Source organism: Mobula birostris, chromosome 14 (genome assembly GCF_030028105.1).
Source record: "Mobula birostris isolate sMobBir1 chromosome 14, sMobBir1.hap1, whole genome shotgun sequence".
Classification (NCBI taxonomy): domain Eukaryota; kingdom Metazoa; phylum Chordata; class Chondrichthyes; order Myliobatiformes; family Myliobatidae; genus Mobula; species Mobula birostris.
Window position 1 is genome coordinate 29,000,842 of NC_092383.1, and position 24,793 is coordinate 29,025,634.

Below are 24,793 nucleotides of genomic sequence, written 5' to 3' on the forward strand. Positions count from 1 at the left end.
TTTTAGGGGAGATGCCACTTGCTTTGTGATTATTTTAGAAAAGATATTCTCCCTCCACCGGAGTGAGAGAGGTTTCTTAACAACTCACCATGTACTGCTGGCTGACAACCTTCCCTCTGGCGATCTGAATGTAGTTCCAGGCAAAAATCATCAAGAGTGCAAGTGGGAGCATGTAGATCTCAAACGTCCAGACAATCACCAAATACAGCTGAAAAAAAAAAGAGCGAGAACTGTCAGTAATGCCTGAGAGAAAATCTAAAGAACATTTTAAAAATCCGGGATATCTTGGAAGGGGGAGGACAGATTTTCTTTTTCAACTGTTAAACACACAAAAAGGTTTAAAAAGACAATACAGAGTGAACACTGAAGCTATTAGCTCTTGAAAGATCACTTCAAGACATCAGCCATACCGTGAGATGGGAGTGCTAATAACCTGTCTGTATTGTAAGGAATCACTTCACACAGAAGCAGTCTTGTTTGCCACGTACTCTGGAATGATCTCCCACCACCCTGTGGTGGAGAGTCCAGAAAACTGGTGTGACACAGAAATAACAACAAGCAAGGAGTGACTGTTTGAAAGCAGCGACGATGTCTTTAGTTTTCTGGTGGTGGATGTTCCTGGATACCCGGTAAGCCCTAGGTGTTTCTATTGCTGGGCAGTGACTGTCTTTCATTGAGTGGTTACAGTACATTATACACCATGTGCTTTGAGGAAGAAAGTAAGCAGATGATCCATTCAAATACCCAAAAGGCCAGTATAAGGTTATAAGTTAATCTTCAAGAGGGTAATGAAGGCTAAATCATCCTCAAGGTAACACTTGGTATCTTTTGTTCCTTCACCTTACCACTTGTGATTGAGGTCCTAGCTTCCCTGGTCCAGAGCCTTGGCTTCCACCTTTCTCATCTCCTTAAATGACCTAATTGATTGAGTTGTTATGAGGCTTGTTTCAAGCCTTCTTGGATTGCATTGATGCATCGTGCAGAAATATAACATAATTAAATGCACTATATTAGTGCTACTTTATGATATCATTTTTGAGGAACAAATTGCTTCTATTCAAATAATACCTCTTGGTCCCAAGATAACAAAATGAGCGAAATGATCTCCTTAAACATTGTGAGGAAGTGCCGCATGGTGAGAACAGCAGCTGAACTATCATGGCAGCACCATTAGTCTTTAGGGTCAACTCTAGAGATTTGACAGGCAATGTCTTCTAGTTCTAGTCTCACCGAGCAGTAGAAACAACTTCCCTGCCTCTGTCTTATCTTCCTTTTTCATAATTTTATGTGTTTCTATACAATAACTTTTCATTCTTCTGAAGTCCCGTGAGTACAGTCCCAGTCGACTCGAACTTTACTCACAGGCTAACCTCATCATCTCTGGAATTCACCCACCGACCCTCCTCTGCACTGTCCTAAGAGCCAGTATATATTTTCTTAAGTAAGGACAATAGTCAGCATGGTCCTTTTAATTGTTGTAAATCTTTCACAATGTTAAACAAGGTACGGAAATCCTCTTTCAGACCTGAGTGAACGCTGGACTGTCGCAAGTGTCATCTCACAGCACTTTCTGAAAAAGTACTCAAAATGTCATCCCTCAATATTCTGGTGATTATCCCTCAGTCAACACCATTAAACTAGATTATTTGGTCATTAATATTTGTGTCGTGATGGGAGCATTTTTATTCTTTGTTACTGCGAGGTAACACAGCATGAAGCAATTGTTGTCTGTCCCCAACTACTCTTGAGAATTCATAGGTGAACCCACAATCCTTCTGGTGATGATGCTTTTGGATACCACAGTGACATAGATGGTAGACCTACTGCCTTTTAGCTCCAGTGATCTTGATTCAATCCTGGCCCTTTTGACTTTCTTTTTGAAATTTGCACTTGAACTCAGCTCCGCCAACCTGCCTTTTTCCCCATAACCCTTAGTTCACCTACTATTCAAAAATCTATCTAACTGTGTCTTAAGATATTTAAGGTAGCGGGAGGAGAAGATGGCAGCACGCCTGCGTGTGCGCAGCTCTCCGGTGAAACTGATATCTTATCCGCTAAATAGGGGCTGTGGACAATTCTGATTTGATGGAGAATGGACGTGAAAGCACAGAGGAACATCTGCAGAAATTTCTGAGACGCCCATTCGCTACTGTCGTTACTGTGTGGTCATGAATCTTTCGGAGGGTAGGCCTCAAAATCCCCGGCCTTGCCTGCTTTTGGCGACCGAGAAGGAGGTCGAATCGTTTGGACAGAGATGGCGCTCAGTACTCAGTGTCGGAGAGCTGGTCAGAGCTTTAAGTTTTCGGATGACTCAGAGTCAGATTGTGGTCGGCATGGCAAGGAGAGTTTTTCTTCCTTCTAACGTCTGCGTGAGATGTGGGACATTTGAGAAACTTTGAACTTTACTGTGCTCACGGACTTCTTCATCAAGTTATGGTATTGTTACACTGTTTGTAACTATATGTTATAATTATGTGGTTTTGTCAATTTTTTCAGTCTTGGTTTGTCCTGTGTTTTGTGATATCACACCGGAGGAAATAATGTATCATTTCTTAATGCATGCATTACTAAATGACAATAAAAGAGGACTACGTGTCTTCATAATCATAAATAATGAGATTGCCTCTACTGATTTCCTCAGCAGAAAATTCCTCAGATTCACTACTCTCTAGGAAAGGCAATTCCTCCTCAACTCTGTCCTAAATCTACTCCTCATATCTTCAGGCAATGTCCCCTAGTTCTAATCTCACTTAGCAGTAGAAACAACTTCCCTGCCTCTATCATCTTTCATTTTCATAATTTTATATGTTTCTATAACTTTTCATTCTTCTGAATTCCAGTGAGTACGGTCCTAGTCGACTCAAACTTTACTCCCAGGTTAACCTCATCATCTCTAAAATCCACCCGCTTACCCTTCTCAGGAGCCAGTATATCCTTCCTTAAGTAAGGACAATAGTCAGCATGGTCCTTTTAACTGTTGCAAATCTTTCAAGACATTAAACAAGGGATAGAAATTCTCTCTCATGTCAGAAAAAGGCTTTAAACACTAACAGAGCAAAAATAGACAGAAAATATTCTACAGATGCTGGAAATCATGAGCAACATACATAAAATGCTGAAGGAACTCATCAGGTCAGACAACATCTATGGAGAGAAATAAACAGCATTTTGTACTGAGACACCTCATCAGTCCTGTCTCAACCCAAAATGTCAACTGTTTATTCCACTCCACTGATGATTCAGGACCCGCTGAATTCCTCCAGCAATTTGTGTGTAGAACCTATCAAACATGACATAATTTCAGAGCCCAGCATTGTGGCATTCCATGGTCTTTTCCCATTAAATCTATGGCCCAGAGGCGTAGCCCAGTGCACAGAAAATGGCAAGAAAATCGCAAAAGCTAATCAGTCATTGATGTGAAATATTTGCTCTGTTGACTGGATTATTTGCACTAATGGAGGCTGAAAACCAGTAATTCCAATACCAAAACAAAATATGGAAATGATAAGAAGGAAATCTGAAATGCCAGAAGTGCTCGGCAGGAGAAGTTACAAATGTGGAGAGAGATCTGATGAAAGGCTGTGAACCTAAAATGTTGACTTTGTTTCGTGCTACATTGTGGCTGCCTGGCCTACTGAGCATTTCCTGCATGTTCTCTTTTACTATAGCTCCAGCTGTTCACCTTCAAAGAAAAAAATTCAAGTAGCATATAAATAGTGTTGAGATTTCCCAATTGGCAGTAAAACAGGCTGCACATTGCCTTTCAAATGAGCCATTAAAATGAGCCCCTCGTTCTCTCTGTCAGGTGGGTAAAGATCACTTAGACTATGTAAAGTACGGGAGAGTTCTCCCTAGTAACTGAGCCAATAGTTACTCCCCTACCAGCATAACTTAAACGGATCATCCAGTCATTAACACATTGCTGCTATTCTGCAAATTAGGTTTCATATTACTGTACCTCAAAAGAACGTCATTGCTGTGAAGTGCTTGGGAGGTCCTAAATGAATATATATATACAAGTAGCTTGGCATTGATAACATCTCAAGGTTTTTGAATACATATTAAGCTCCATTATGCTTTTGGCAAATTCCTTGGCCAGACATATTATTCAGACCTTTTGATAATGCAACACAAAGTTCTTATTCAAATTAATGCTATTTACATTTTTTTTTAGATGGTCTACTCTCCATCAAGACAAGAAATCAGACAAGAAATCTAAGGGAGGAGGGAGGGGACTTCAGGGCTATCATTCATTGTATGGGGTTTCTTATTTTGTGCATGTCTGTGAAGAGTATGAATTTGGCATTGTATACTGTAGTTTCTCTAACATTAAATGAACCTTTGAAATGAGGTTTCATGTTTTATTTTTGATAAATATTAAATATTTACCAGCTTAAAATACATGTGGAAACTTACTTTTTCCCCATTTGTGATGCATGTCCTTTCTCAGGATATTTTTATGCAACACTGCCTCAGAACACATATCAGGTAATTATTTTATGAAGCTATTCAAGTACACACTTGCAACATAGGAAAGATGTAACTAATACCTTGTTTAGAGCAGCAAATGATCCATATATTATGGCTAAAGACTCAGCAATAAAAACACTTATTAAATGTAACTATCATCATGTAAGCTCATGCAGAAAAAATTGCCTTAAAATAAAGTGTAAAGATCCAATAACTTTGTATCAGGGGAATAATTGAACAAAACCAGTCCAGGTCAAATAAAATGCAAATCCTTTCTAACTTAGTGAGAACACCATTATACAGTCTGATAAACTAACCAAATTGGAGCAAAAGGACATTCTTGGAGAGATTTTACTAAATACAACAGGCACAGGAGAGAGGAGCCTTAATTGGGTAACTACACAATGCATTTTATGGACTAAGGCAGAAATAATTGACACGAGTTCTACTTGCTACAAATGCATGCATATAGCATAGGAGGCAACAACAGCTTATCAGTAGCATATCCCTGATGAGCCCACTAATTCACTCCATTTCTTTTCTTTTTGCACAAAACCTTGCAAGAATTTTCTTTCCACGGCCTCCTCTACTGTAAAGATGAAGCCACAGTCAGGTTGGAGGAACAACACCTTATATTCTGTCTGGGTAGCCTCCAACCTGATGGCATGAACATTGACTTCTCAAACTTCCGCCAATGCCCCACCTCTCCCTCGTACCCCATCTGTTATTTATTTTTATATACACATTCTTTCTCTCTCTCTCTCTCCTTTTTCTCCCTCTGTCCTTCTCACTATACCCCTTGCCCATCCTCTGAGTTTTTCACCCCCTTCTCTTTTTCTTTCTCCCTAGGCCTCCTGTCCCATGATCCTCTCGTATCCCTTCTGCCAATCAACTGTCCAGCTCTTGGTTCCATCCCTCCCCCTCATGTCTTCTCCTATCATTTCGGATCTCCCCCTCCCCTTCCTACTTTCAAATCTCTTACTCGCTCTTCTTTCAGTTATTACTGATGATGGGTCTCGGCATGAAATGTCGACTGTACCTCTTCCTAGAGATGCTGCCTGGCCTGCTGCGTTCACCAGCAACTTCGATGTGTTTTGCAAGAATTTTCTTTATCTGCTGCAATTAATCTTTGGACTGTCTGAGTGCATCTTGGTGTAACTTTCACCCCAATCCTCAAGGCATGAACAATTGGATCAAAGGAATATCTAAGTCCCTAGCTGGATCAATGAAGTGACCATCTCTCATCTCAGACACTGGTAGGTGCCTCTCCAATTAGAGCCAGCTTCAATCCTAATCAGACCTATCGTTGTGTCACCCACACCTGTGCCTTTTCTGAGCGCATCTTTGATCATAAATCTACCTGAACAAGGAATCTGCCTGCGGAATACAGGCAAGTATAACCACACAATGTTGTGCCTTAGACTAAGTCTGTCAGCACTGGCTAAGCATTAAGCCAAGGTCCTTTCTGGCTACTCAGGGTGCCACTTCTAGGACAATGTACACAAAACGCAGGTGAAACTCAGCAGGCCAGGCATTATCTATGAAAAAGAGTAAATAGTCGACGTTTTGGGCCAAGACGCCTCTTCAGGACTTCAGACTGAAGGGTCTCAGACCAAAATGTCAACTGTTTACTCTTTTCCATAGAATCTGCCTGGCCTGTTCTTCCCACATTTTGTGTGTGTTGCTTTGGATTTCCAGCATCTGCAGATTTTCTTGTGTTTCTAATTCTGCTACTTCGAGAACAGTTTTCTTAGATTCTTGATCATAAAGTACGTAAATATGCTTCAGTTGGCAGGACTTGGAGTTTTAAATCTGAAGATTGGTGGTTCAAGTCCTGTTCTAGAGATATCAGCACATAATCAATGCTGATATTCTTGTTCAGAATTGAGAAAGTTGATCAGTGTCTAGAGGTATGAGATTTTTAAACAAATCCCCAGACGGATGCCGTGAATCTTCTTGAAGATGAGTGTGGAAATTCCCTCAGTTGTCTTGGCCCATATACCTATTCTTCAGAATCAGAATCAGGTTTAATATCACTGGCATATGTTGAAATTTGTTGTTTTGCGGCAGCAATACAGTGCGAAATATAACAAGCAAACTACATATTACAATAAGAAATATATAGACAGCAGGAGAAAAGAAGTGGTCCCTCCATACCAGGCAGTGATGTAACTAGTTAGAATGCTCTCCACAGTACATCTGTAGACATTTGCTACAGTCACTACATAAAGAGAAGTATATAGACATTATCATTTTGCTGCTCGTGGGAGCTTGCTACGTGCAAAGTGGTTGCTGTATTTCCTGTGTAACACTGTTGATTGCATGTAAATGATGGAAGGGGCAAACTTTTATCCAAGCTGCAGGGGCAATGGAGGTTGCAGAAGGGATAATGGGAGGGAGAAAAGGAACCCACTGAAGCGAATAAATTGCAGGTATACATCCTACCTGCTGGTTTCAGTGGGTTAAAACTGGGTGAGAAAGTCTGCAGGTGCTGGAAATCTAAAGCAACACACAAAAAATACTGAAGGAACTCAGTACGTCAGGCAGCATCCATGGAAATGAATAAACAATCAATGTTTTGGGCCAAGATCCTCCTTCAGGACTGAGAAGGAATGGGGAAGATGCCAGAATAAAAGGTGAGGGGGAGGGAAAAGAGGCTAGCTGGAAGGTAATAGGTGAAGCCAGGTGGGTGGGAAATGTCAAGGACTGGAGAAGAGGGAATCTTATCGGAGAGGAGAGTGAACTAGAGGAGAAAGTGAAGGAGGAGGGGACCTGATATTAAAATTACTCCCACTGGTTCAGGATATCTAAATTGTCAATCAAGTATTCTGCATTGTATTCTGCAAGATAAGCAAATGATATGTAAAGCAGAAAACAAAAAAAAAGTTACTTCCATTTCCTTAAGGAGATAATCCATACAGGTTTCAGCAGAGTTCCATTACTGTGAACTGATTCAGAACCAGGACAGTTTGCAAGTTGGAAATACCACCACGTACTGAGTTCCCACACTTCAGATCAATTCATCACAGTGGTCATCCAAACGGCCATTTACATGTACAAGCTGTATGTAAGTCAGGTGTTCTTAACCTGAGGAAGGAATGTATCTAAGAACAACAAATTAGAGGAAAGAAATAAATTCAGTTCAGAAACCCAAAAGAAAATGAGAGTCTATCAGAAACAAAACATCCAAAGATGCAGCTGTCAGCTTTGGAATAAAACAAGTGCACAGTCAAAGATGTCAATTGAAGAACAGAGAGCTGGAGGCAGAACTCTGGTGTTATCCAGTGAAAAACAGGTCAGGTCATGAGAAATGTCAACAGACAAGAGGATGGGTTCCTGATAGCCCAGAGCTATACACAGGCCAGAGAGTGCATTCAAAGTTTATCTCATTATCTGGCGACTTTCAAAGTAATTTTTGCCAGGTCATTTTTAAGATAAATGTTGGTTTTGCTATGGCACTGTCACCTGAATAAATTACAAATAAAGTTGATTTAACTGTGTCCTAAAGCTGAAATATACAGGTATAAGTAAATGAAATGATTCAATCTGATCCTTTAGATTTAGATATGGACCTGTAATAACAAAGTGAAGCTGAACTGTTCAGTTAACAAAATATGAGCAATGTCATATTAGATCATTCAGAATTAAGCCTGTTACAATGTTAAACACTGGCTGTTAATAAAACACAGGATATTCCCACCACCCAGTCCATGCTCTTTGCTCACTGCTGCCATCAGGTAGAAGGTGCAAGAGTCACACCGCCAGGTTCAAGAACAGTTACTACCCCTCAACCATCAAGCTCTTGAACAAAAAGGGTTAACTACACTCACTTGTCCATCCATTGAGATGATCCCACAATCAATTATCCTACTTTAAGGATGATCTTTGTCTTGTTTTCTCATGTTGCTGTTACTTATTAATATTAATTTATATTTGCATTTGCACAGTTTGTTGTCTTCTATGCTCTACTTGATCGTTCACTGATCCTGTTAGTTACTGTTCCATAGATTTGCTGAGTATGGCCACGGGAAAACGAATCTCAGGGTTGTATATGGTGATAATACATTTACTTTGGACTTTGATCAATGTATGATTGAACATATTTTTTGCTTGATAACTGGCTGTTATACTTTTATAAGTGGGGTCTAAATAGGCAGAAAAATGGCTTTTGTCGCTTTATACAACTCTGCATGAATTGATGTTAATTTGAATAAGAGATATGAAGTGAGCTAGCATTAATAAAATGCAGAAAGTTTACATGAATGGAAGAATAAAGGGCAATTCACAGTCACAAAACTTTGAAGGACAACTTGATAACCTTTCAAAACATGGCCATAATCTTTAACTTCATTTAGTACAGTACAGAAAAATTAAATTAAGTTCTTAGCTTCGGCATTGTATCTAGTTCTGTTCAATACATTCTACAAAGAGTACAGGTCTGGAGGGTGGGTGTAGAGGAGGTTTCACCAGAATGACGACATGAATATAAAGGAGCTTAATCTTTGGGATCATTCTCCACTGAACACAGATGATGAAGGTGAGATTTCATTGTTGTGTTCAAAATTATGAAGGTTGTAGAGCCAAGCAGTATGAAAATAGGCCCTTTGGTCCAAATGATACCCACTTAAAACTAGTCCCATTTGCCTGTGGGTGGCCCAAATCCCTCTAAACCAGGGGTTCTCAATCTTTTTTTATGGCATGGTCCCTTACCATTAACGAAGGGGTAAATGGACCCCAGGAAGAAAACACTTGCTTCGTTGTAGCTGTTCAGAGTCCTTTTAAATCTTGTACTGTACATGCTAAATCCACTTCCTCCAGCAGCTTATTCCATACACGGACCACTTTCTAGGTGAAAATGTGGCCCTTCCGGTTCTTATTAACATTATTTGACAAGTAGCTAACTAGTTACCCTGTCACCATTGAAGGGTTGTTAGCTCTGTTGTCTCACAATTCCAGAGCCCAAGCTCAGATCTGGCTTCGGGTGCCTTCTACATTTCCCCCATGGCCCTGTGAATTTCCCCAAGTGCTCCAAAGACAAATGGGTTGTTGGGTTAATCGGCCAGAAGCAGGCATATGTCGTGAAGTTTGTTGTTATGCAGTAACAGTACTGTACCTCAAAATACGTAATAATAAATTCTCTGAAATACTGTAAGCATGAAGTTCAATTAAATAAGTAGTGCAAGAAAAGCAGTGAGGTAGTGTTCATGGGTTCAATGTCCGTTCAGAAATCTGACAGCAGAGGGAAAAGGCTAATCCTGAATTAATTGAGTGTGTACCCTCAGGCTCCAGTACCTCGTTCCTGATGGACAGGGCAAGTCCTGGGTGATGGGGGCCACTGAAAATTGCCCTTTGTGCAGCTGGGTGACAGATGAATCCTGGGTGAATTGATGGAAATGTGGGGAAGAATTTATAACATGAAAATAACTGGGGGAAATAGGATTAAACGGACTGCTCTGAGAGCCCACACAGTCTCAATGGGCTGAATGATCCATTTCTGTTTCAGGTGAAATATGAATACGAAGGCCATGAACAAATTAATATCTGAAAAGAAATCAGTAACAAAACAAGAAAACATTAGGAATAAGCAGCAGATCCATTAGCTCTATGCCCATCTCTCAAAAGCTTCCAGTTCATCACTCTGAGAATGACGGGTTATAGAAACATAGAAAACCTACAGCACAATACAGGCCCTTCGGCCCACGATGCCGGGCCGAACATGTACTTATTTTAGAAATTACCTGGGGTTACCTATAGCCCTCTATTTTTCTAAGAGGCCCTATCGTATCCGTCTCCACTGCCGCCGCTGGCAGCCTGTTCCACGCACTCTCCACTCTCTGCATAAAAAACTTGCCCCTGACATCTCCTCTGTACCTACTTCCAAGCACCTTATAACTGTGCTGCCGCATGTTAGCCATTTTAGCCCTGGGGAAAAGCCTCACGATCAATGCCTCTCATCATCTTATACACCTCTATCAGTTCACCTCTCATCCTCCGTCGCTCCAAGGAGAAAAGGCCAAGTTCACTCAACCTAATCTCATAGGGCATGCTCCCCAATCCAGGCAACATCCTTGTAAATCTCCTCTGCACCCTTTCTATAGTTTCCACATCCTTCCTGTAGTGAGGTGACCAGAACTGAGCACAGTACTCCAAGTGGGGTCTGAGCAGGGTCTCATAAAGCTGTAACATTACCTCTTGGCTCTTAAACTCAATCCCACAGTTGATGAAGGCCAATGCGTTGTATGCCTTCTTAACCACACAGTCAACCTGCGCAGCAACTTTGAGTGTTTGTTTGCTTTATCCAAATACAAGTCCTGTAACACAATGGCCTTGTCCTCAAACCTCAAAATCATAACATCCTGACATTCACCATGATCACAAAAAATAATCCACACAACTGGAATCTTCCACAACAGATATTTACAAGAGGGAAATTGTGCCAAGTTAAACCATCACCTCGCTCAGGGATTCCCAACCTGGAGTGCATGGACCCCTCGCTAAATGATATTGGTTCAAGACATAATAAGGGTTGGGAAGCCCTGACCTAGAGCATTGCCCAGTAAAATACAAGAAGCTGGAGAACGCTTCAGAAACAACAGCAGATAGATTCCACACATATCTCAAACAAAGCTGGAACATTGATATTTAAGCAATAAAATACTCAGCAATTCCATCAGCAGTCTGACCAATTCCAAGAAATAAAGGTAAGATCCAACTCTGAAAGCTTATCAAGCATTCCAGGAAGATAAGAAAGCAAGAATTTCAGGTTAAAATCACAAATTCATTCAATAATTCACACTTCTTGCCGATTGCATTTCAGGAATTTAAATACATTACATCTGCAGGTTCCCCTTTATCAACTTCCCTGTCATGTCCTCAAAGCATTCAAACATATTTGTCAGACATGACTTACTTTTCATTATCTTTCAACTTTTCTAAATGATTATTTATTTCCACTTTGATTATTGATTTGAGGATCTTGCCAATGATGCATGTTAAACTAACCAGACCATAGTTCCCCACTTTCTATCTTCTTCCCATTTTGAACAAGGGAATCACATGGGCTGTTTTTAATATAAAAGTTGCTGGTGAATGCAGCAGGCCAGGCAGCATCTGTAGGAAGAGGTGCAGTCGACGTTTCAGGCCGAGACCCTTCGTCAGGACTAACTGAAGGAAGAGTGAGTAAGGGATTTGAAAGTTGGAGGGGGAGGGGGAGATCCAAAATGATAGGAGAAGACAGGAGGGGGAGGGATGGAGCCAAGAGCTGGACAGGTGATAGGCAAAAGGGGATACGAGAGGATCATGGGACAGGAGGTCCGGGAAGAAAGACGGGTGGGGGGACCCAGAGGATGGGCAAGGGGTATATTCAGAGGGACAGAGGGAGAAAAAGGAGAGTAAGAGAAAGAATGTGTGTATAAAAATAAGTAACAGATGGGGTACGAGGGGGAGGTGGGGCCTTAGCGGAAGTTAGAGAAGTCGATGTTCATGCCATCAGGTTGGAGGCTACCCAGACGGAATATAAGGTGTTGTTCCTCCAACCTGAGTGTGGCTTCAGCTTTACAGTAGAGGAGGCCGTGGATAGACATGTCAGAATGGGAATGGGATGTGGAATTAAATCTTCTGGCATGTCTATCCACGGCCTCCTCTACTGTAAAGATGAAGCCACACTCAGGTTGGAGGAACAACACCTTTTATTCCGTCTGGGTAGCCTCCAACCTGATGGCATGAACATCGACTTCTCTAACTTCCGCTAATTCTCCACCTCCCCCTCGTACCCCATCTGTTACTTATTTTTATACACACATTCTTTCTCTCACTCTCCTTTTTCTCCCTCTGTCCCTCTGAATATACCCCTTGCCCATCCTCTGGGTCCCCCCCCTCCTGGTGTCTGGGAGCCACAGCGCCCAGCTACTCATAAAGTTAATTTCTCTGAAGACGTAAAGAACTCTCAACTTATTAATAGATCAGTTATTGATATGCCTAGTGATTGCTTCCATCTGGTCTGCAAGCTTCTTTGAACTAAGTAACTTAGTCAATGTTGTTTGTTGTGAAACAAGTCAAATTAAATACTGCATAGACAGAGCAGAGCATGCCTGCAATGCTGTGTTTTTAACTTCAAGCTGATTGTTACCTGCAATTTACATCTTTAAGAACTGAAGAATCGCTCCCAGAAGCTAAACAATGCTAGTTGGAAGCTTACTTACAACTATTTGAACTTACAAGTGGCAGCTGCATGTTTAGAAAGATGAGCTTGGCAAAACATGAGGCTGACTGTCACAGGAAACGAACATCCATCACAACTGTTATATGTTCTGTGTTCTATGGTGCATTAGAAAGTTAAAACACTCTAAATAAGGACTTCAAAACCCCTGAAAATTCAGCACAGAACAATTCATTCAGACAGTGCTGTATTAGTTTACATTACTGGAAATGCATGAATGCAATGACAAATCCCACATGACTGGACATAAAACTTTAATGGTGCAGGTATGATTTTAACCATTGGTACTCAAAGGGACCCCATTGTATCCATATAATACATCCAGTACAGTAAGGTAGAAGTCTGATTCCAGCTTTGTAAGCTGGTGTAAACGAGGAGCAAGTTAACAATATTGAAATGTATTTGCACGTTTTTAGCTATTCATCATTTTTCTTTCTCTGTTCTCTGATCTGGTTTATTTGGCAGGCATATGCAGTTCCCATGTTTCAACATAATGTGTCCCATCACTTAAATTTTCTTCATCTGCAAAATGTGCCAATTAGAGTAAAAAATCTGAACCAAGTTCCCTCTAACTGTATATACTCATCAATTGTCTCAGGTTAAAGCCTACAGACAGTGAAATTGAGTAGCTGAGACTTCTGACTAAACAATCTACATTCTCAAGTCAATTTCTCACCTTTTATCTTCAAGTAGAGCATTATAGTACAGAATATTTCCCTTATCTTCAGCTAGGATGAAGGCAAATTACATTGTATGATTAAGCAGGCTTGTTTGTTCACAGGGTGGTGAATTTCCATAATTCTCTAACCTTCTGATTAGTTAAGGCTGGTTTATTATTTGAAAAGGAAATAGATACATTTCTGAGCCCACAAGAAACCGAACGCTATGTGGAACTGGTATAGAAGAGGAGGGGCTTGGGGTATATGATCATATTGGGGACATGATCATATTGAATGGCAAGGCAGGCTTGGAGAGGCTGCTCGTATTTTCTGGAATTCCTGTTTCTGAACCGTAGGAAAATTAAGAGTTAGCCTTCTCGAATCCTTGCTCCAGAGTCAGAAGATCAGCTCCCAATTCCAAGATTTGAGCATACAGGCCATGGAGGGCACCATCAGTGGTGCTGTCCTTCAGATGAAATTCCAAAGGGTGCTATTTTTAAAAATATCCTTAAAGAAAAGTGGCAAGAATCTTCTTAAAATCACGATTAATATAAACATTTAAAAAATGATAGGAAATGTAGGTTCTATGCCCTTTGAGATTTCTCTGCTGATCCATAGGAGTGTGCCTGATCTGATCTTTGGTCTTCACCTTCCTGCCAATCCCCATAATTGTTGATTCCCCTGTGGTTCAAAAAAAACCTGTCTTTGCCTTGAACATCTTCACTCTCTCAGCAGCTCTTGAGATTCTGAAAAAAATTTCAAAGTTTCACACACGTCCGAGAGAAGGAATTCCACCTCATCTTTGTCATAAATGGTTCACCTACAACCTTCATCCCTTATCCCGCCATCTTTAAAGTCTGCATCTGAACTCTAGATAGTCCACTACTATGGAAAGCATTCTCAGAACATCCACCTCATTAGGGCCCTCTAATTCCAAAATTGTAACATGATTATCTCTCGTTCCACTAAATTCCTGGTGGTACAGGTCTATTCTGCTCAACTGTTCCTTACAGGACAATCCACTTATTCCTGCATCCAAGTCAACCAAAACTAACTGTCTGCTCATATTTCTCACTGCAGTTTGTGGCATCTTATTGTGCAAAAATTATTAGCCTTTAGCACAGGATTCATGATAAGCAGTTGTTCAATGTTCAAAGAAAATTTATTATCAAAAGTGCTTGAGATTTACTTTCTTGCATGCATTCACAGTATATACAAAGAGCCACAACAGAGTCAATGAGAAACAGCACACAATAGGTCTACTGCAGCCATTTTGCCACATCCAAAAAAATGATGACGATCTTAAGATCATACAGGCTTTATATAAGTTCAAGTTCTTTTATTCTTAAGCCATTAACAGATGGTTCGAATCTCACTCAGCATTTTACAATGGAAGCTGAATGCTTGTGAACTCCAAAGCAGTGAGGTTCAGTTCTCACTTTGGAAATAAAAAAACTTCCAATGTCTTTGTTTATCTGCACTATAATTTAATTGAACAACAGTCCTGTTGTAAATAAATTAGAAAGCACTTATAATAGTGATCAAATCATAAATCTTTCATTGTTTAGCCCTTAGGGAAGAATACAATTAGACTCAAAGTCTAATGAAACAAACCACAAAGCATTTCATTTATAAGTGTATTACATTTATAAATGAAATGCACTTTCCAGCTCAGCTACGTGAAACAGTCAACCTTAATATTGCAAACTATTTCGGTTTTGAAACAACGAAGGGAATCAGACAATGCATACAATACGATGAAGTAGTTTGATCTAATCAAATGTGGTGGCTTTACAACAATGGTACAAGAGAATCAATTAAATACTTATGTGAAATCTCTCTTGGAAATTAGGCTCCCAAAAGAACCTACAGTTGAGATCTTACATGAAGAACTTATGTGAAGATCTGATCACATTTTGGTCATATTTTTGCAGAAATAAAGAAAATTTTACAGGGTTCACAAACTTTCTAGCACCACTGTAACACACTTCAATTGATCATGTATGATTGATCTGAAGTTAGTTCTTCTGGATGGTAGATATCCAGAAGGATGTATTTAACCACCAATTAACCCTAATAACTCAATTGTTAAGATGTTTAATACAATCATCCCTCAGAGGCTGGTGTGTAAACTGTCCTCGTTGGGACTCAATACCCCTCCCTGTAGCCGGATTTAGACTTCTTGATGGAAAAACCCCAGTCAGTCCCAGTTGGCAGGAATAAGTCAAGCTCCATTACGCTGAGCACTGGTGGTCCCAGGGTTTTGTGCGTGCAGCTCAAACCGCATCATCAAGTTCACTTGATGAGTGGTTGGCCTCACTGGCAACGATGAGTCAGCACACAGAGAGGAGGTAGAGAGGCTTGTCAAATGGTGCAAGGATAACAACCTGTGTCTCAACACAGACAAGACAAAAGAGATGACTGTGGACTTCAGGAAAGCAAAGGTTGACCACTCTCCAGTGCATATCAATAGCTCTGCCGTGGAGAGTGAAGAGCACAGAGTTCCTTGGTGTACACATAATGGACTATTTAACCTGGACCCACAACACCTCCTCACTAGTCAAGAAAGCGCAGGAGCACCGCACTTCAGAGGAAATTGAAGCGTGCAAGGCTCCCTGCACCCATTCTAACAAATTTCTACAGAAGCACCATCAGGAGTGTCCTGTTTGGCTGTATCATTGTGTGGTACGGAAGCTGCAAAGTATTGTATCACAAGACCCAACAGCGGACACTAAAAACCACTGAGAGGATCATCGATGTCTCCCTCCCCTCTATTTGTGACGAAGGGCCCAAAGCATTGTTGAAGATCTCTACCACCCAAAGGACAATATCTTTGACCCACTACTATCAAGAAGAAGGTACAGAAGCATCAGGACTAGGACAGCTTTTTCCCTCAGGCTGTGAGACTACTGAATACCTTGCCACCACCGAGGTTTCATCACTAGGACAATGAGTTGTTAACTGTACTGTTTACTGTTTATCAATGCTGTGCTTCACTACATGCATTTTTAATTATATAACCATATAATATATAACCATATAACAATTACAGTACAGAAACAGGCCATCTCAGCCCTTCTAGTCCGTGCCGAACTCTTACTCTCACCTAGTCCCACCGACCTGCACTCAGCCCATAACCCTCCATTCCTTTCCTGTCCATATATCTATCCAATTTAACTTTAAATGACAACATCGAACCTGCCTCTACCACTTCTGCTGGAAGCTCGTTCCACACAGCTACCACTCTCTGAGTAAAGAAGTTCCCCCTCATGTTACCCCTAAACTTTTGCCCTTTAACTCTCAACTCATATCCTCTTGTTTGAATTTCCCCCACTCTCAATGGAAAAAGCTTATCCACGTCAACTCTATCTAACCCCCTCATAATTTTAAATACCTCTATCAAGTCCCCCCTCAACCTTCTATGCTCCAAAGAACAAAGACCCAGCTTGTTCAACCTTTCTCTGTAACTTAGGTGAAACCCAGGCAATATTCTAGTAAATCTCCTCTGTACTCTCTCAATTTTATTGACATCTTTCCTATAATTCGGTGACCAGAACTGTACACAATACTCCAAATTTGGCCTTACCAATGCCTTATACAACTTCAACATTACATCCCAACTCCTATACTCAATGCTCTGATTTATAAAGGACAGTACACCCAAAGCTTTCTTCACCACCCTATCCACGAGATTCCACCTTCAGGGAACTATGCATCATTATTCCTAGATCTCTCTGTTCTACTGCATTCTTCAATGTCCTACCATTTACCATGTATGTCCTATTCTGATTAGTCCTACCAAAATGTAGCACCTCACATTTATCAGCTTTAAACTCCATCTGACATCTTTCAGCCCACTCTTCTAACTGGCCTAAATCTCTCTGCGAGCTTTGAAAACCTACTTCATCATCCACAACTCCACCTATGTTAGTATCATCTGCATACTTACTAATCCAATTTACCACCCCATCATCCAGATATGCTTTACCTACTTTTTCATTTTGGTTTATGTGCTGTGTGCGACATGTTGTGTGGGTGCCCTGTGGTCCGGAGGAAGGCTGCTTCGTTCGGATGTATAAATGGTCTGTCAGATGACAATAAACTTGAACTTGTCTTCTCACAAGTAGGTCCAGCTTCAAACCTTGGGAAACATACTGTTCAGCTATCAAAATCCAAGAAAATAGCCGAGTACTGACATTGAGCATGGTAGCCTAAATATAACAGTGAAAAGAGAGGCATTCAGCCCATCAGGTTGGTACAGAAGAAGTAACATTTGCTGTGATTTTCTAGTGCATTGTCAGAACGGAAAGTGTTAATCCTCTCAAGGAATTCAGTCAGCAGTGAGAACACTAGTGTTGAGTTTGCTTTGAATGGCATGCCCTTTTTGTTTCCTAAAGTCACTCACAATATACTTCTGCAAGTTAAATGAGCAAACTTAGACTGGAGACAACACAGGTATGATTGATAAGAGCCGGAATTCCTGGGCAGAAATATTGCACTGCATCATTACACAAATGGGCCCAAAAATATTATCTCTGCCAGCTGTAAATAAAAGTCACGGTTGAATTCCTAGACTATGCGCCTCTATTAATATTTACGAAGCCCCAAAACGCAAGCTCGGGTGCGTTCTTCGTTTCTTTCGAAATCTGAATCCCAGGTATCAGGTTGCTTTATAACACTCACAAAAGGCTGAGTGCTGTTGGAAAAATAGCCTTCTGGGTGGCAGAAGAAAGGGAGTTGAATGTTTTTAAACTATCAGCTCAAAAACTGTAGGTTTAAAGGAGTGGGAGAAAAGCATACCTGACTGAACTTACAAAGCTGCCTTCAGGGGTTATGCAGCAAAGAGAAAACATTCTTCCATAAAGAAAAATGTTCTACATAATCCTTATTAGAAACCAGATACATCCAACATGTAAAAAACAAGTTTTTGTAGAGTTAAGCATGTAAAGGGCAATAACTACTTTAATAACTGGGTAATCAGGAGAAATGGATTATTGAGAAACAAAAAGCATTATCAGATCAAATAAGATTGTGTCAACCACATAATAACAGACAAAGCTACATTAGAAAACCTATATTTTTACATTCTTGTTTCAGTTAACTCATAATCACTCCCTGCTGGTCAAAGTGTGGATTGAACCTATATCAGTAAACACATTACTTCTGTTTCAAATCAGACAATGAAACACAGGTGTATAGAGAGAAAGCAAGGCCAGTTTTGAAGCAAAGGTCACTTCATAATTATTGATAACCCCTGGAGCAACTACTGGTGCCAAATGCTGTCAGCTATTTAACAGGACAAAAGGGAAGAATTGTCGGGTCAGTTACACGGGCAGATGCTCACTGAATAAAGCAAAATAGCAATAGCCTGTAGGTAACTTAAAACAGAGAGCCAAGCAAATTTGCCATGCAGAGTATTTGCCTTACTTCTCTCACTGGCATTCATCTATTGCCAGTCTCATTCGAGGAATCAGCTGAGCTCTGCTGACGAGATGTAAAATGACATGCACACTGGGTTCATCAGCTACACCAAGAGTCAATTTTCTTGTGCAGCTGGCACAGTGTTGGCATACCAAACACCATGCTTTTAACCAGTGAAAGTGGTTTTGACCAACTCCGCTTTAATCTGAAGCAAAAGATGGGTGAAATAGGATGCAAACCTGGGCTGAGAAGTGGCAGATGGAGTTCAACCCAGATAAGTGTGAGATGGTACATTTTGGTAGGTCAAATACGATGGCAGAATATAATATTAATAGTAAGACTCTTAGCAGTGTGGAGGATCAGAGGGGTCTTGCGGTCCAAGTCCATAGGACACTCAAAGCTGCTGCACAGGTTGACTCTGTGGTTAAGAAGGCATACGGTGCATTGGCCTTCATCAATCATGGGATTGAGTTTAAGAGCTGAGAGGTAATGCTGCAGCTATATAGGACCGTGGTCAGACTCCACTTGGAGTACTGTGCTCAATTCTGGTCGCCTCACTACAGGAAGGACGTAGAAACTATAGAAAGGGTGCAGAGGAGATTTACCAGGATGTTGCCTGGATTGGAGAGCATGCCTTATGAGAATAGGTTGAGTGAACTTGGCCTTTTCTCCTTGGAACGACGGAGGATGAGAGGTGACCTGATAGAGTTGTACAGGACGATGACAGGCATTGATCATGTGGATAGTCAGAGGCTTTTCCCTGGGGATGAAATGGCTAGCACGAGAGGGCATAGTTTTAAGGTGCTTTGAAGTAGGTACGGAGGAGATGTCAGGGGTAAGGTTTTTATGCAGAGAGGGCTATGGGTAAAGTCTAGGTAGTTCCAAGGTATGGACATGTTCAGCACAGCTTTGTGGGCTGAAGGGCCTGTATTGTGCTGTATGTTTTTATATTTCTATGTTTCTAAATCGGGGCAAATTCTTTTGAGAGTAAAACAAAGCATTTGTAAAGGAGACAGAGATGGAAAAACCCAACTTGACATGGGAACGACCACAATAGGCTTCTACGCTGATATAGTGTGTGGATTACAAGGTATCTCTTGTACAATCAGAGCATAAGGGCTAGCAAAAGAGCACTTTGAATCCCATCCTGCCTCATTATAACTAACTTGCTCTATAGTCTTCAATGAAGGTCAATTTAAGTCAGAAGAGGATCTCCAAGTATAGAGAACCTCCTGATAACATTGTCTGTTTTGTGCAATCCTGCTAGACTGTAATAATATGACTTGACTGTGGTTTTACTGGGGAAGCAAAACTAATGAATAAAATATGAGCCATTCACTGTGAAAGTGTGCAACTTTTATTAATTATTTCTGTTCACAGATAGTTTCTACTGAATACTAATGTAGATCAGATTCTTAAAAGATAAATTCTAAAAATTTTAAATCAACTTAATTGACTATGCTTTTAATAAATTTAGTAATTGGGCTAAGATAGTTGCATTAACTTCAGAAATTTTTGTCGTACCAAAATACATATAGTACATCCTTCTCATGGGCAACGATCATTTCACAAAAAACAGTTGTTCATAGATCATAAAGGCTTAAAATACAGGGGCAGCAAGTTTGCACCTCATTTCTGTCTGACGCCAGTCACTGCCAGCCTCAATCTTGGTGAATCTTTCATCTGACTCTCACTAGGCTGGTGGTTGGAGCATAAAGGTGGAGCTACCCATTCAGACAGTTGAGGAACAGCCGGTGTCCTTGACCCTGGCCCTCCACTGAACAAGGGCTCATGTTCTCCGCAGTGCCGGTACAAAAAGACGCAAAGGTTGAAGTAGGCCAATGTGCTTGTCACCCCAAGCAGTAGGCTGTGCATTACTCCATTTTCTGAGAGGATGATGCCATCTTGGAGTGCTTCCGGAGGGTGGTTGCGATGAAGAAAAAGTAAGAACTACATCTAAATCTTACTGAGATATCCAAAAACACTTCATGTTTAATGCATTGACTCATATAAAGAAGAAAACTTGGCAACATATCCTACAAACATTAACTAAAATGAGATGACAACAAGGCTCTTCTACTTTGAGGAGCTGGTTAACAGATAATGGGAAGGATGTGAAAAAAACCACTGCTTTCTCCCACCATCCACCAATTCTTCCTCAAATCATCTCCCAAACAAAAAATCAGTGGAGTCAATACAACTATTTAATGATCCTTAAACCACAGATTCTTAAACTACTTTTAGTATAAATATAGTATTAATCCCCATCAAGTTCAGCACAACTTCATGGTTATTATCAACCATGTGGCCATTTTTTTAATCATTTGCAAACTCTTTTAATGTGTCCGCAACATTTAGATCCAAATTTCTAACGCCTTACAAAAAGCCAGAGCCCACGTAGAGCCCTCTGGAACCCCATGGTGAAGATGTTTGTGATTGGTTTAATAATTCTACTCCACCACTAGTATTCTCAGCAGGAGGTTACGACAATGTTACAGCTAAAAATAAGGAATCCACAGTGAAGAACCAGATTGGATCTGGTGCAGGGAATCATCCTCCATTGATTTCAGTGGAGCAGAGAGTAGTGGGGGACAAATCTGTTGCCTCTCTCAGACTGTAATGTGGTTATAAGTGATACATTTGTTACACTTTAGTGTTTTGCTACCTTTTTTTGCCACTTGCAACCTTACTGGTGAAGTTGGACTAGTTGTTTCCCACCAATTAGGCCTTGACACTGCCACCTGCATTTGTAAATCAGCAATGAGGGAAAACTCCTTATAGTTAACACCCCTGAAGCTGGGGAGAGGAAGAAGAGGTGCAGAGCACTATATTACAGTATTTGATCTCCAAACCAAGCTGAAAGTATTTATAAGACTGGCACTAGGGTAGTTAACAGCAAGCAACATACACATCACACAAAAGATAAACCACACAGAAACAAGCTATTCAGCCAAACCAAGTCTCTCATCTTATATCTTTGCTGCAATTGCCCTACTCCAATAAGCCTGTCCAAACTTGCCTTAAAAGACTCAAATCAAATCAAATAGGCATCCGTTAGTCTCGTGAGACCATGGATTTGCACCTTGGAAGATTTCCAGGGTGCAGGCCTGGGCAGGGTTGTACGGAAGACCGGCAGTTGCCCATGCTGCAAGTCTCCCCTCTCCACGCCACCGATGTTGTCCAAGGGAAGGGCACTAGGGCCAATACAGCTTGGAACCAGTGTCATCGCAGAGCAATGTGTGGTTAAGTGCCTTGCTCAAGGACACAACACGCTGCCTCAGCTGAGGCTCGAACTAGCGACCTTCAGATCACTAGACCAACGCCTTAACCACTTGGCCACACACCAACACGCGCCAGACTAGACTAGTATTTATTCCCTGGAGTAGAGAGTTTCATATTTACACTGCTCTCTAGCTGAGGATCCCTTTCTAAATTCCAGAGTGAATTACTTAGAGATCATCCTAGATTGCTGATCTCTGGTTTTTCACTTACGCATAGTGTAAACATTCTTTCAGTAACCACTCCATTAGATATTCTCATTATTTTTAAATATCTCTATTAGTTCAGCCTTCGGGATTCTCGCAAGAGAAAATTGATATTTTAATGAATCAATATAGAGGGAAATGGGGAAAAAGACAGCTAAGTGGAATTAAAGCGTGGATCTGTGTAATATCAATGAGAGGAGAAGGAGGTGAAAGTCCTTAAGACAACAGGATAGCCTATAGAAGCTGGTTCCCCAAAGGGCATCCCACAATCTGCTCATCATCCCTGAGAACGTTGTCATAGACAACAGCTATTTATAAAAAGCATATTAGTACCTGACAGTCTCACAATATGAATGCATCAAAAGCCTTTTCAAAGCAATAGTCACCATGGTCTACTCAAGGTGACCAAATTGGAAATAGGCTTGGGCAGTGCAAGAGGAAAAGAAGGCCTTGCTTTGGAGATCAAGCTTACCTCTTCTAAGATGGAGGCGTGGGGCTGTGCCGAGTTTCTCAGCCAGTCTCAAATGTTATCAGATCAAGTTATCCTGAGTCTCAAAGTTAATTCTGACTCTGTTAAATGTGAAAAAAAAAAACAGGGGAAAGAGCTTGTTGAAATATTAGTATCAGCCCAGCAGTTCTGCCCCATTAAGTTTTTGTTTGGTACTTTAATGTTTGCTTTATGTGGACTATATTAAGTTATCTTAAACATTATCTGATTTATTCTATTGTATACACTACATTTATAGCCTTGTTAATGGGAAAATAGCCATTGTCCAGCAGCTTCCTACTACATTACCTCATCTCAATGTTTCCTTTTAAGGAAAAATTATTAATTTTGAGAGGTAAGCCAAAACAACTTTTTCTTTTAAACTTTCCAGGAGCTGGACATCTCTAATAAGGCCAGCAATTATTGTACGCTCCCAAATGTCCTCAACTGTTGTCCTACTGGTAAAAGCACTCTCATAAGATCTTGAGTACTTGGAGCCAGCAAAAATTAAAACCAGTATTACATTTCCAAGTCCAAGTGGTCAGTGATTTGAAGAGGAGCTTCTATGTGGCTGTTACGGTTCACCTGTGGGAGGAGCTGTCAGGGTAGAGGCTTAAGTGAATAGATGCTGTGTTTTTTGTAGATGGTGTACACTGCAGCCACTATGCATGGACAGTGGAAGGACTGAATGTTTGGTATGGCCGATAGGGCACTATCCAAGCAAACTGCATTGCTCTGGATGGAGTTAAGCTTCTTGACTTTTGTTTGAATTTCAATTATCCAGGTAAATTGAGAATGTTTTATTGCACTCTTGACTTGTATATTGTAGATGGTTGATAAGCTAGAACAGGGGTTCTCAACCTTTTTCATACTATGGGCCAATACCATTAAGCAAGGGGCCCATGGACTCTGGGGCTAGAGCGTATCACAGGTGAGTCACTTCTAGCGGGACATTTCTTTCTGTTGCTGCTTTGTGCAATTTTGATCCGGGCGGACTAGCGCTGTGGCCTGCAGATAGCGAGAGACATGGCACTGGATTGAGCCGAACTGAATATACTGGACTCTTTCAATGTCTTTGTGGTTTGGCGTTTTGTATACAGTGTTTTTCACTCGTTTTTTTTCTTGCCGCTTGTGTAGTCTGTTCTTATTTTTGTGCATTGAGGATTGGATGATTTTCTTTAAAAGGGTTGCATGGTTTTCTTTGTGTTGTGCTAGGATGATTAACTTCACTCAGTACCTCTGTACAAGCTCATACCAGCTAATTGGAGTATTTTCCCTTTGATGCTCATTGACCAATTTTACCAGCATTTCTGGAATTGACACCCAAATCAAATGACATCTTGATATCAAAGGCAGATCTCAAATCTCACCTCACCTCTGGAATTCGCTTTTTGTTCCATATTTAGACTAAGTCCGTGATGAGATCTAAAATGGATCTGCAGAAACCCAAACAAAGCATCAGTGAGCAGATTTTTTGTGACTAAGTGACACTTGAGAGCTCTGTCAGTGCCAGCTTCCATCACCTTGGTGATAACTGAGAGTAAACTGATGAGTAATGAATCCACAGGAGTGAATGGAGTAGACTGCTCATCAAATAGGTGAACAGTTCTTAATTACAATGCAGCACAAATCATGCAAAAATAATACTTCTTGCATCTATCGGGATGGGAAAGCTTTTAAACTCGTCATATCATCAGACTCAGTCCTCGCTGGGTCTCGACACCTCTCTCTGCAATTAGATACTGGACTTCTTAGCAGTAAGGCCACAGTCAGTCTGTGTGGGAAGCAACATCTCTCATCACACTATGCTGAGCACTGGCACTCCCCAGGGCTGTGTGCACAGCCCACTGCTGTTCACACTGCTGACGTATGACAGGATCCAGCTCAAACCGTGTCATCAAGTTTGCGAATGACACAACAGTGATTGGCCTCATCAAGAACAATGATGAGTCAGAGTACAGGGAAGAAGTCAAGCGACTGGGGGATTGGTGTGAGAAGAACAACAACCTAAGCCTGAACATTGATAAGACCAAGGATATCATGGTGGACTTCA

At 40.9% G+C, this 24,793-nt stretch overlaps 1 protein-coding gene across 14 annotated transcripts in view; it reads right to left on the reverse strand.

Moving 5' to 3' along the window:
- Positions 1 to 24,793, reverse strand: part of LOC140209797 (multiple C2 and transmembrane domain-containing protein 2-like) — a 485,848-nt gene that overhangs the window by 94,207 nt on the left and 366,848 nt on the right. For 11 of the 14 annotated variants that reach the window (XM_072278281.1, XM_072278276.1, XM_072278273.1 and 8 more), the window contains one exon: positions 89 to 208. In XM_072278281.1, the coding sequence (XP_072134382.1) occupies positions 89 to 208 (120 nt within the window). Of the gene's footprint in view, positions 1 to 88; positions 209 to 22,725; positions 22,824 to 23,958; positions 24,177 to 24,793 lie in introns of those variants that run through there. The other 3 variants (XR_011889071.1, XM_072278285.1, XM_072278284.1) reach the window with 3 other exon arrangements.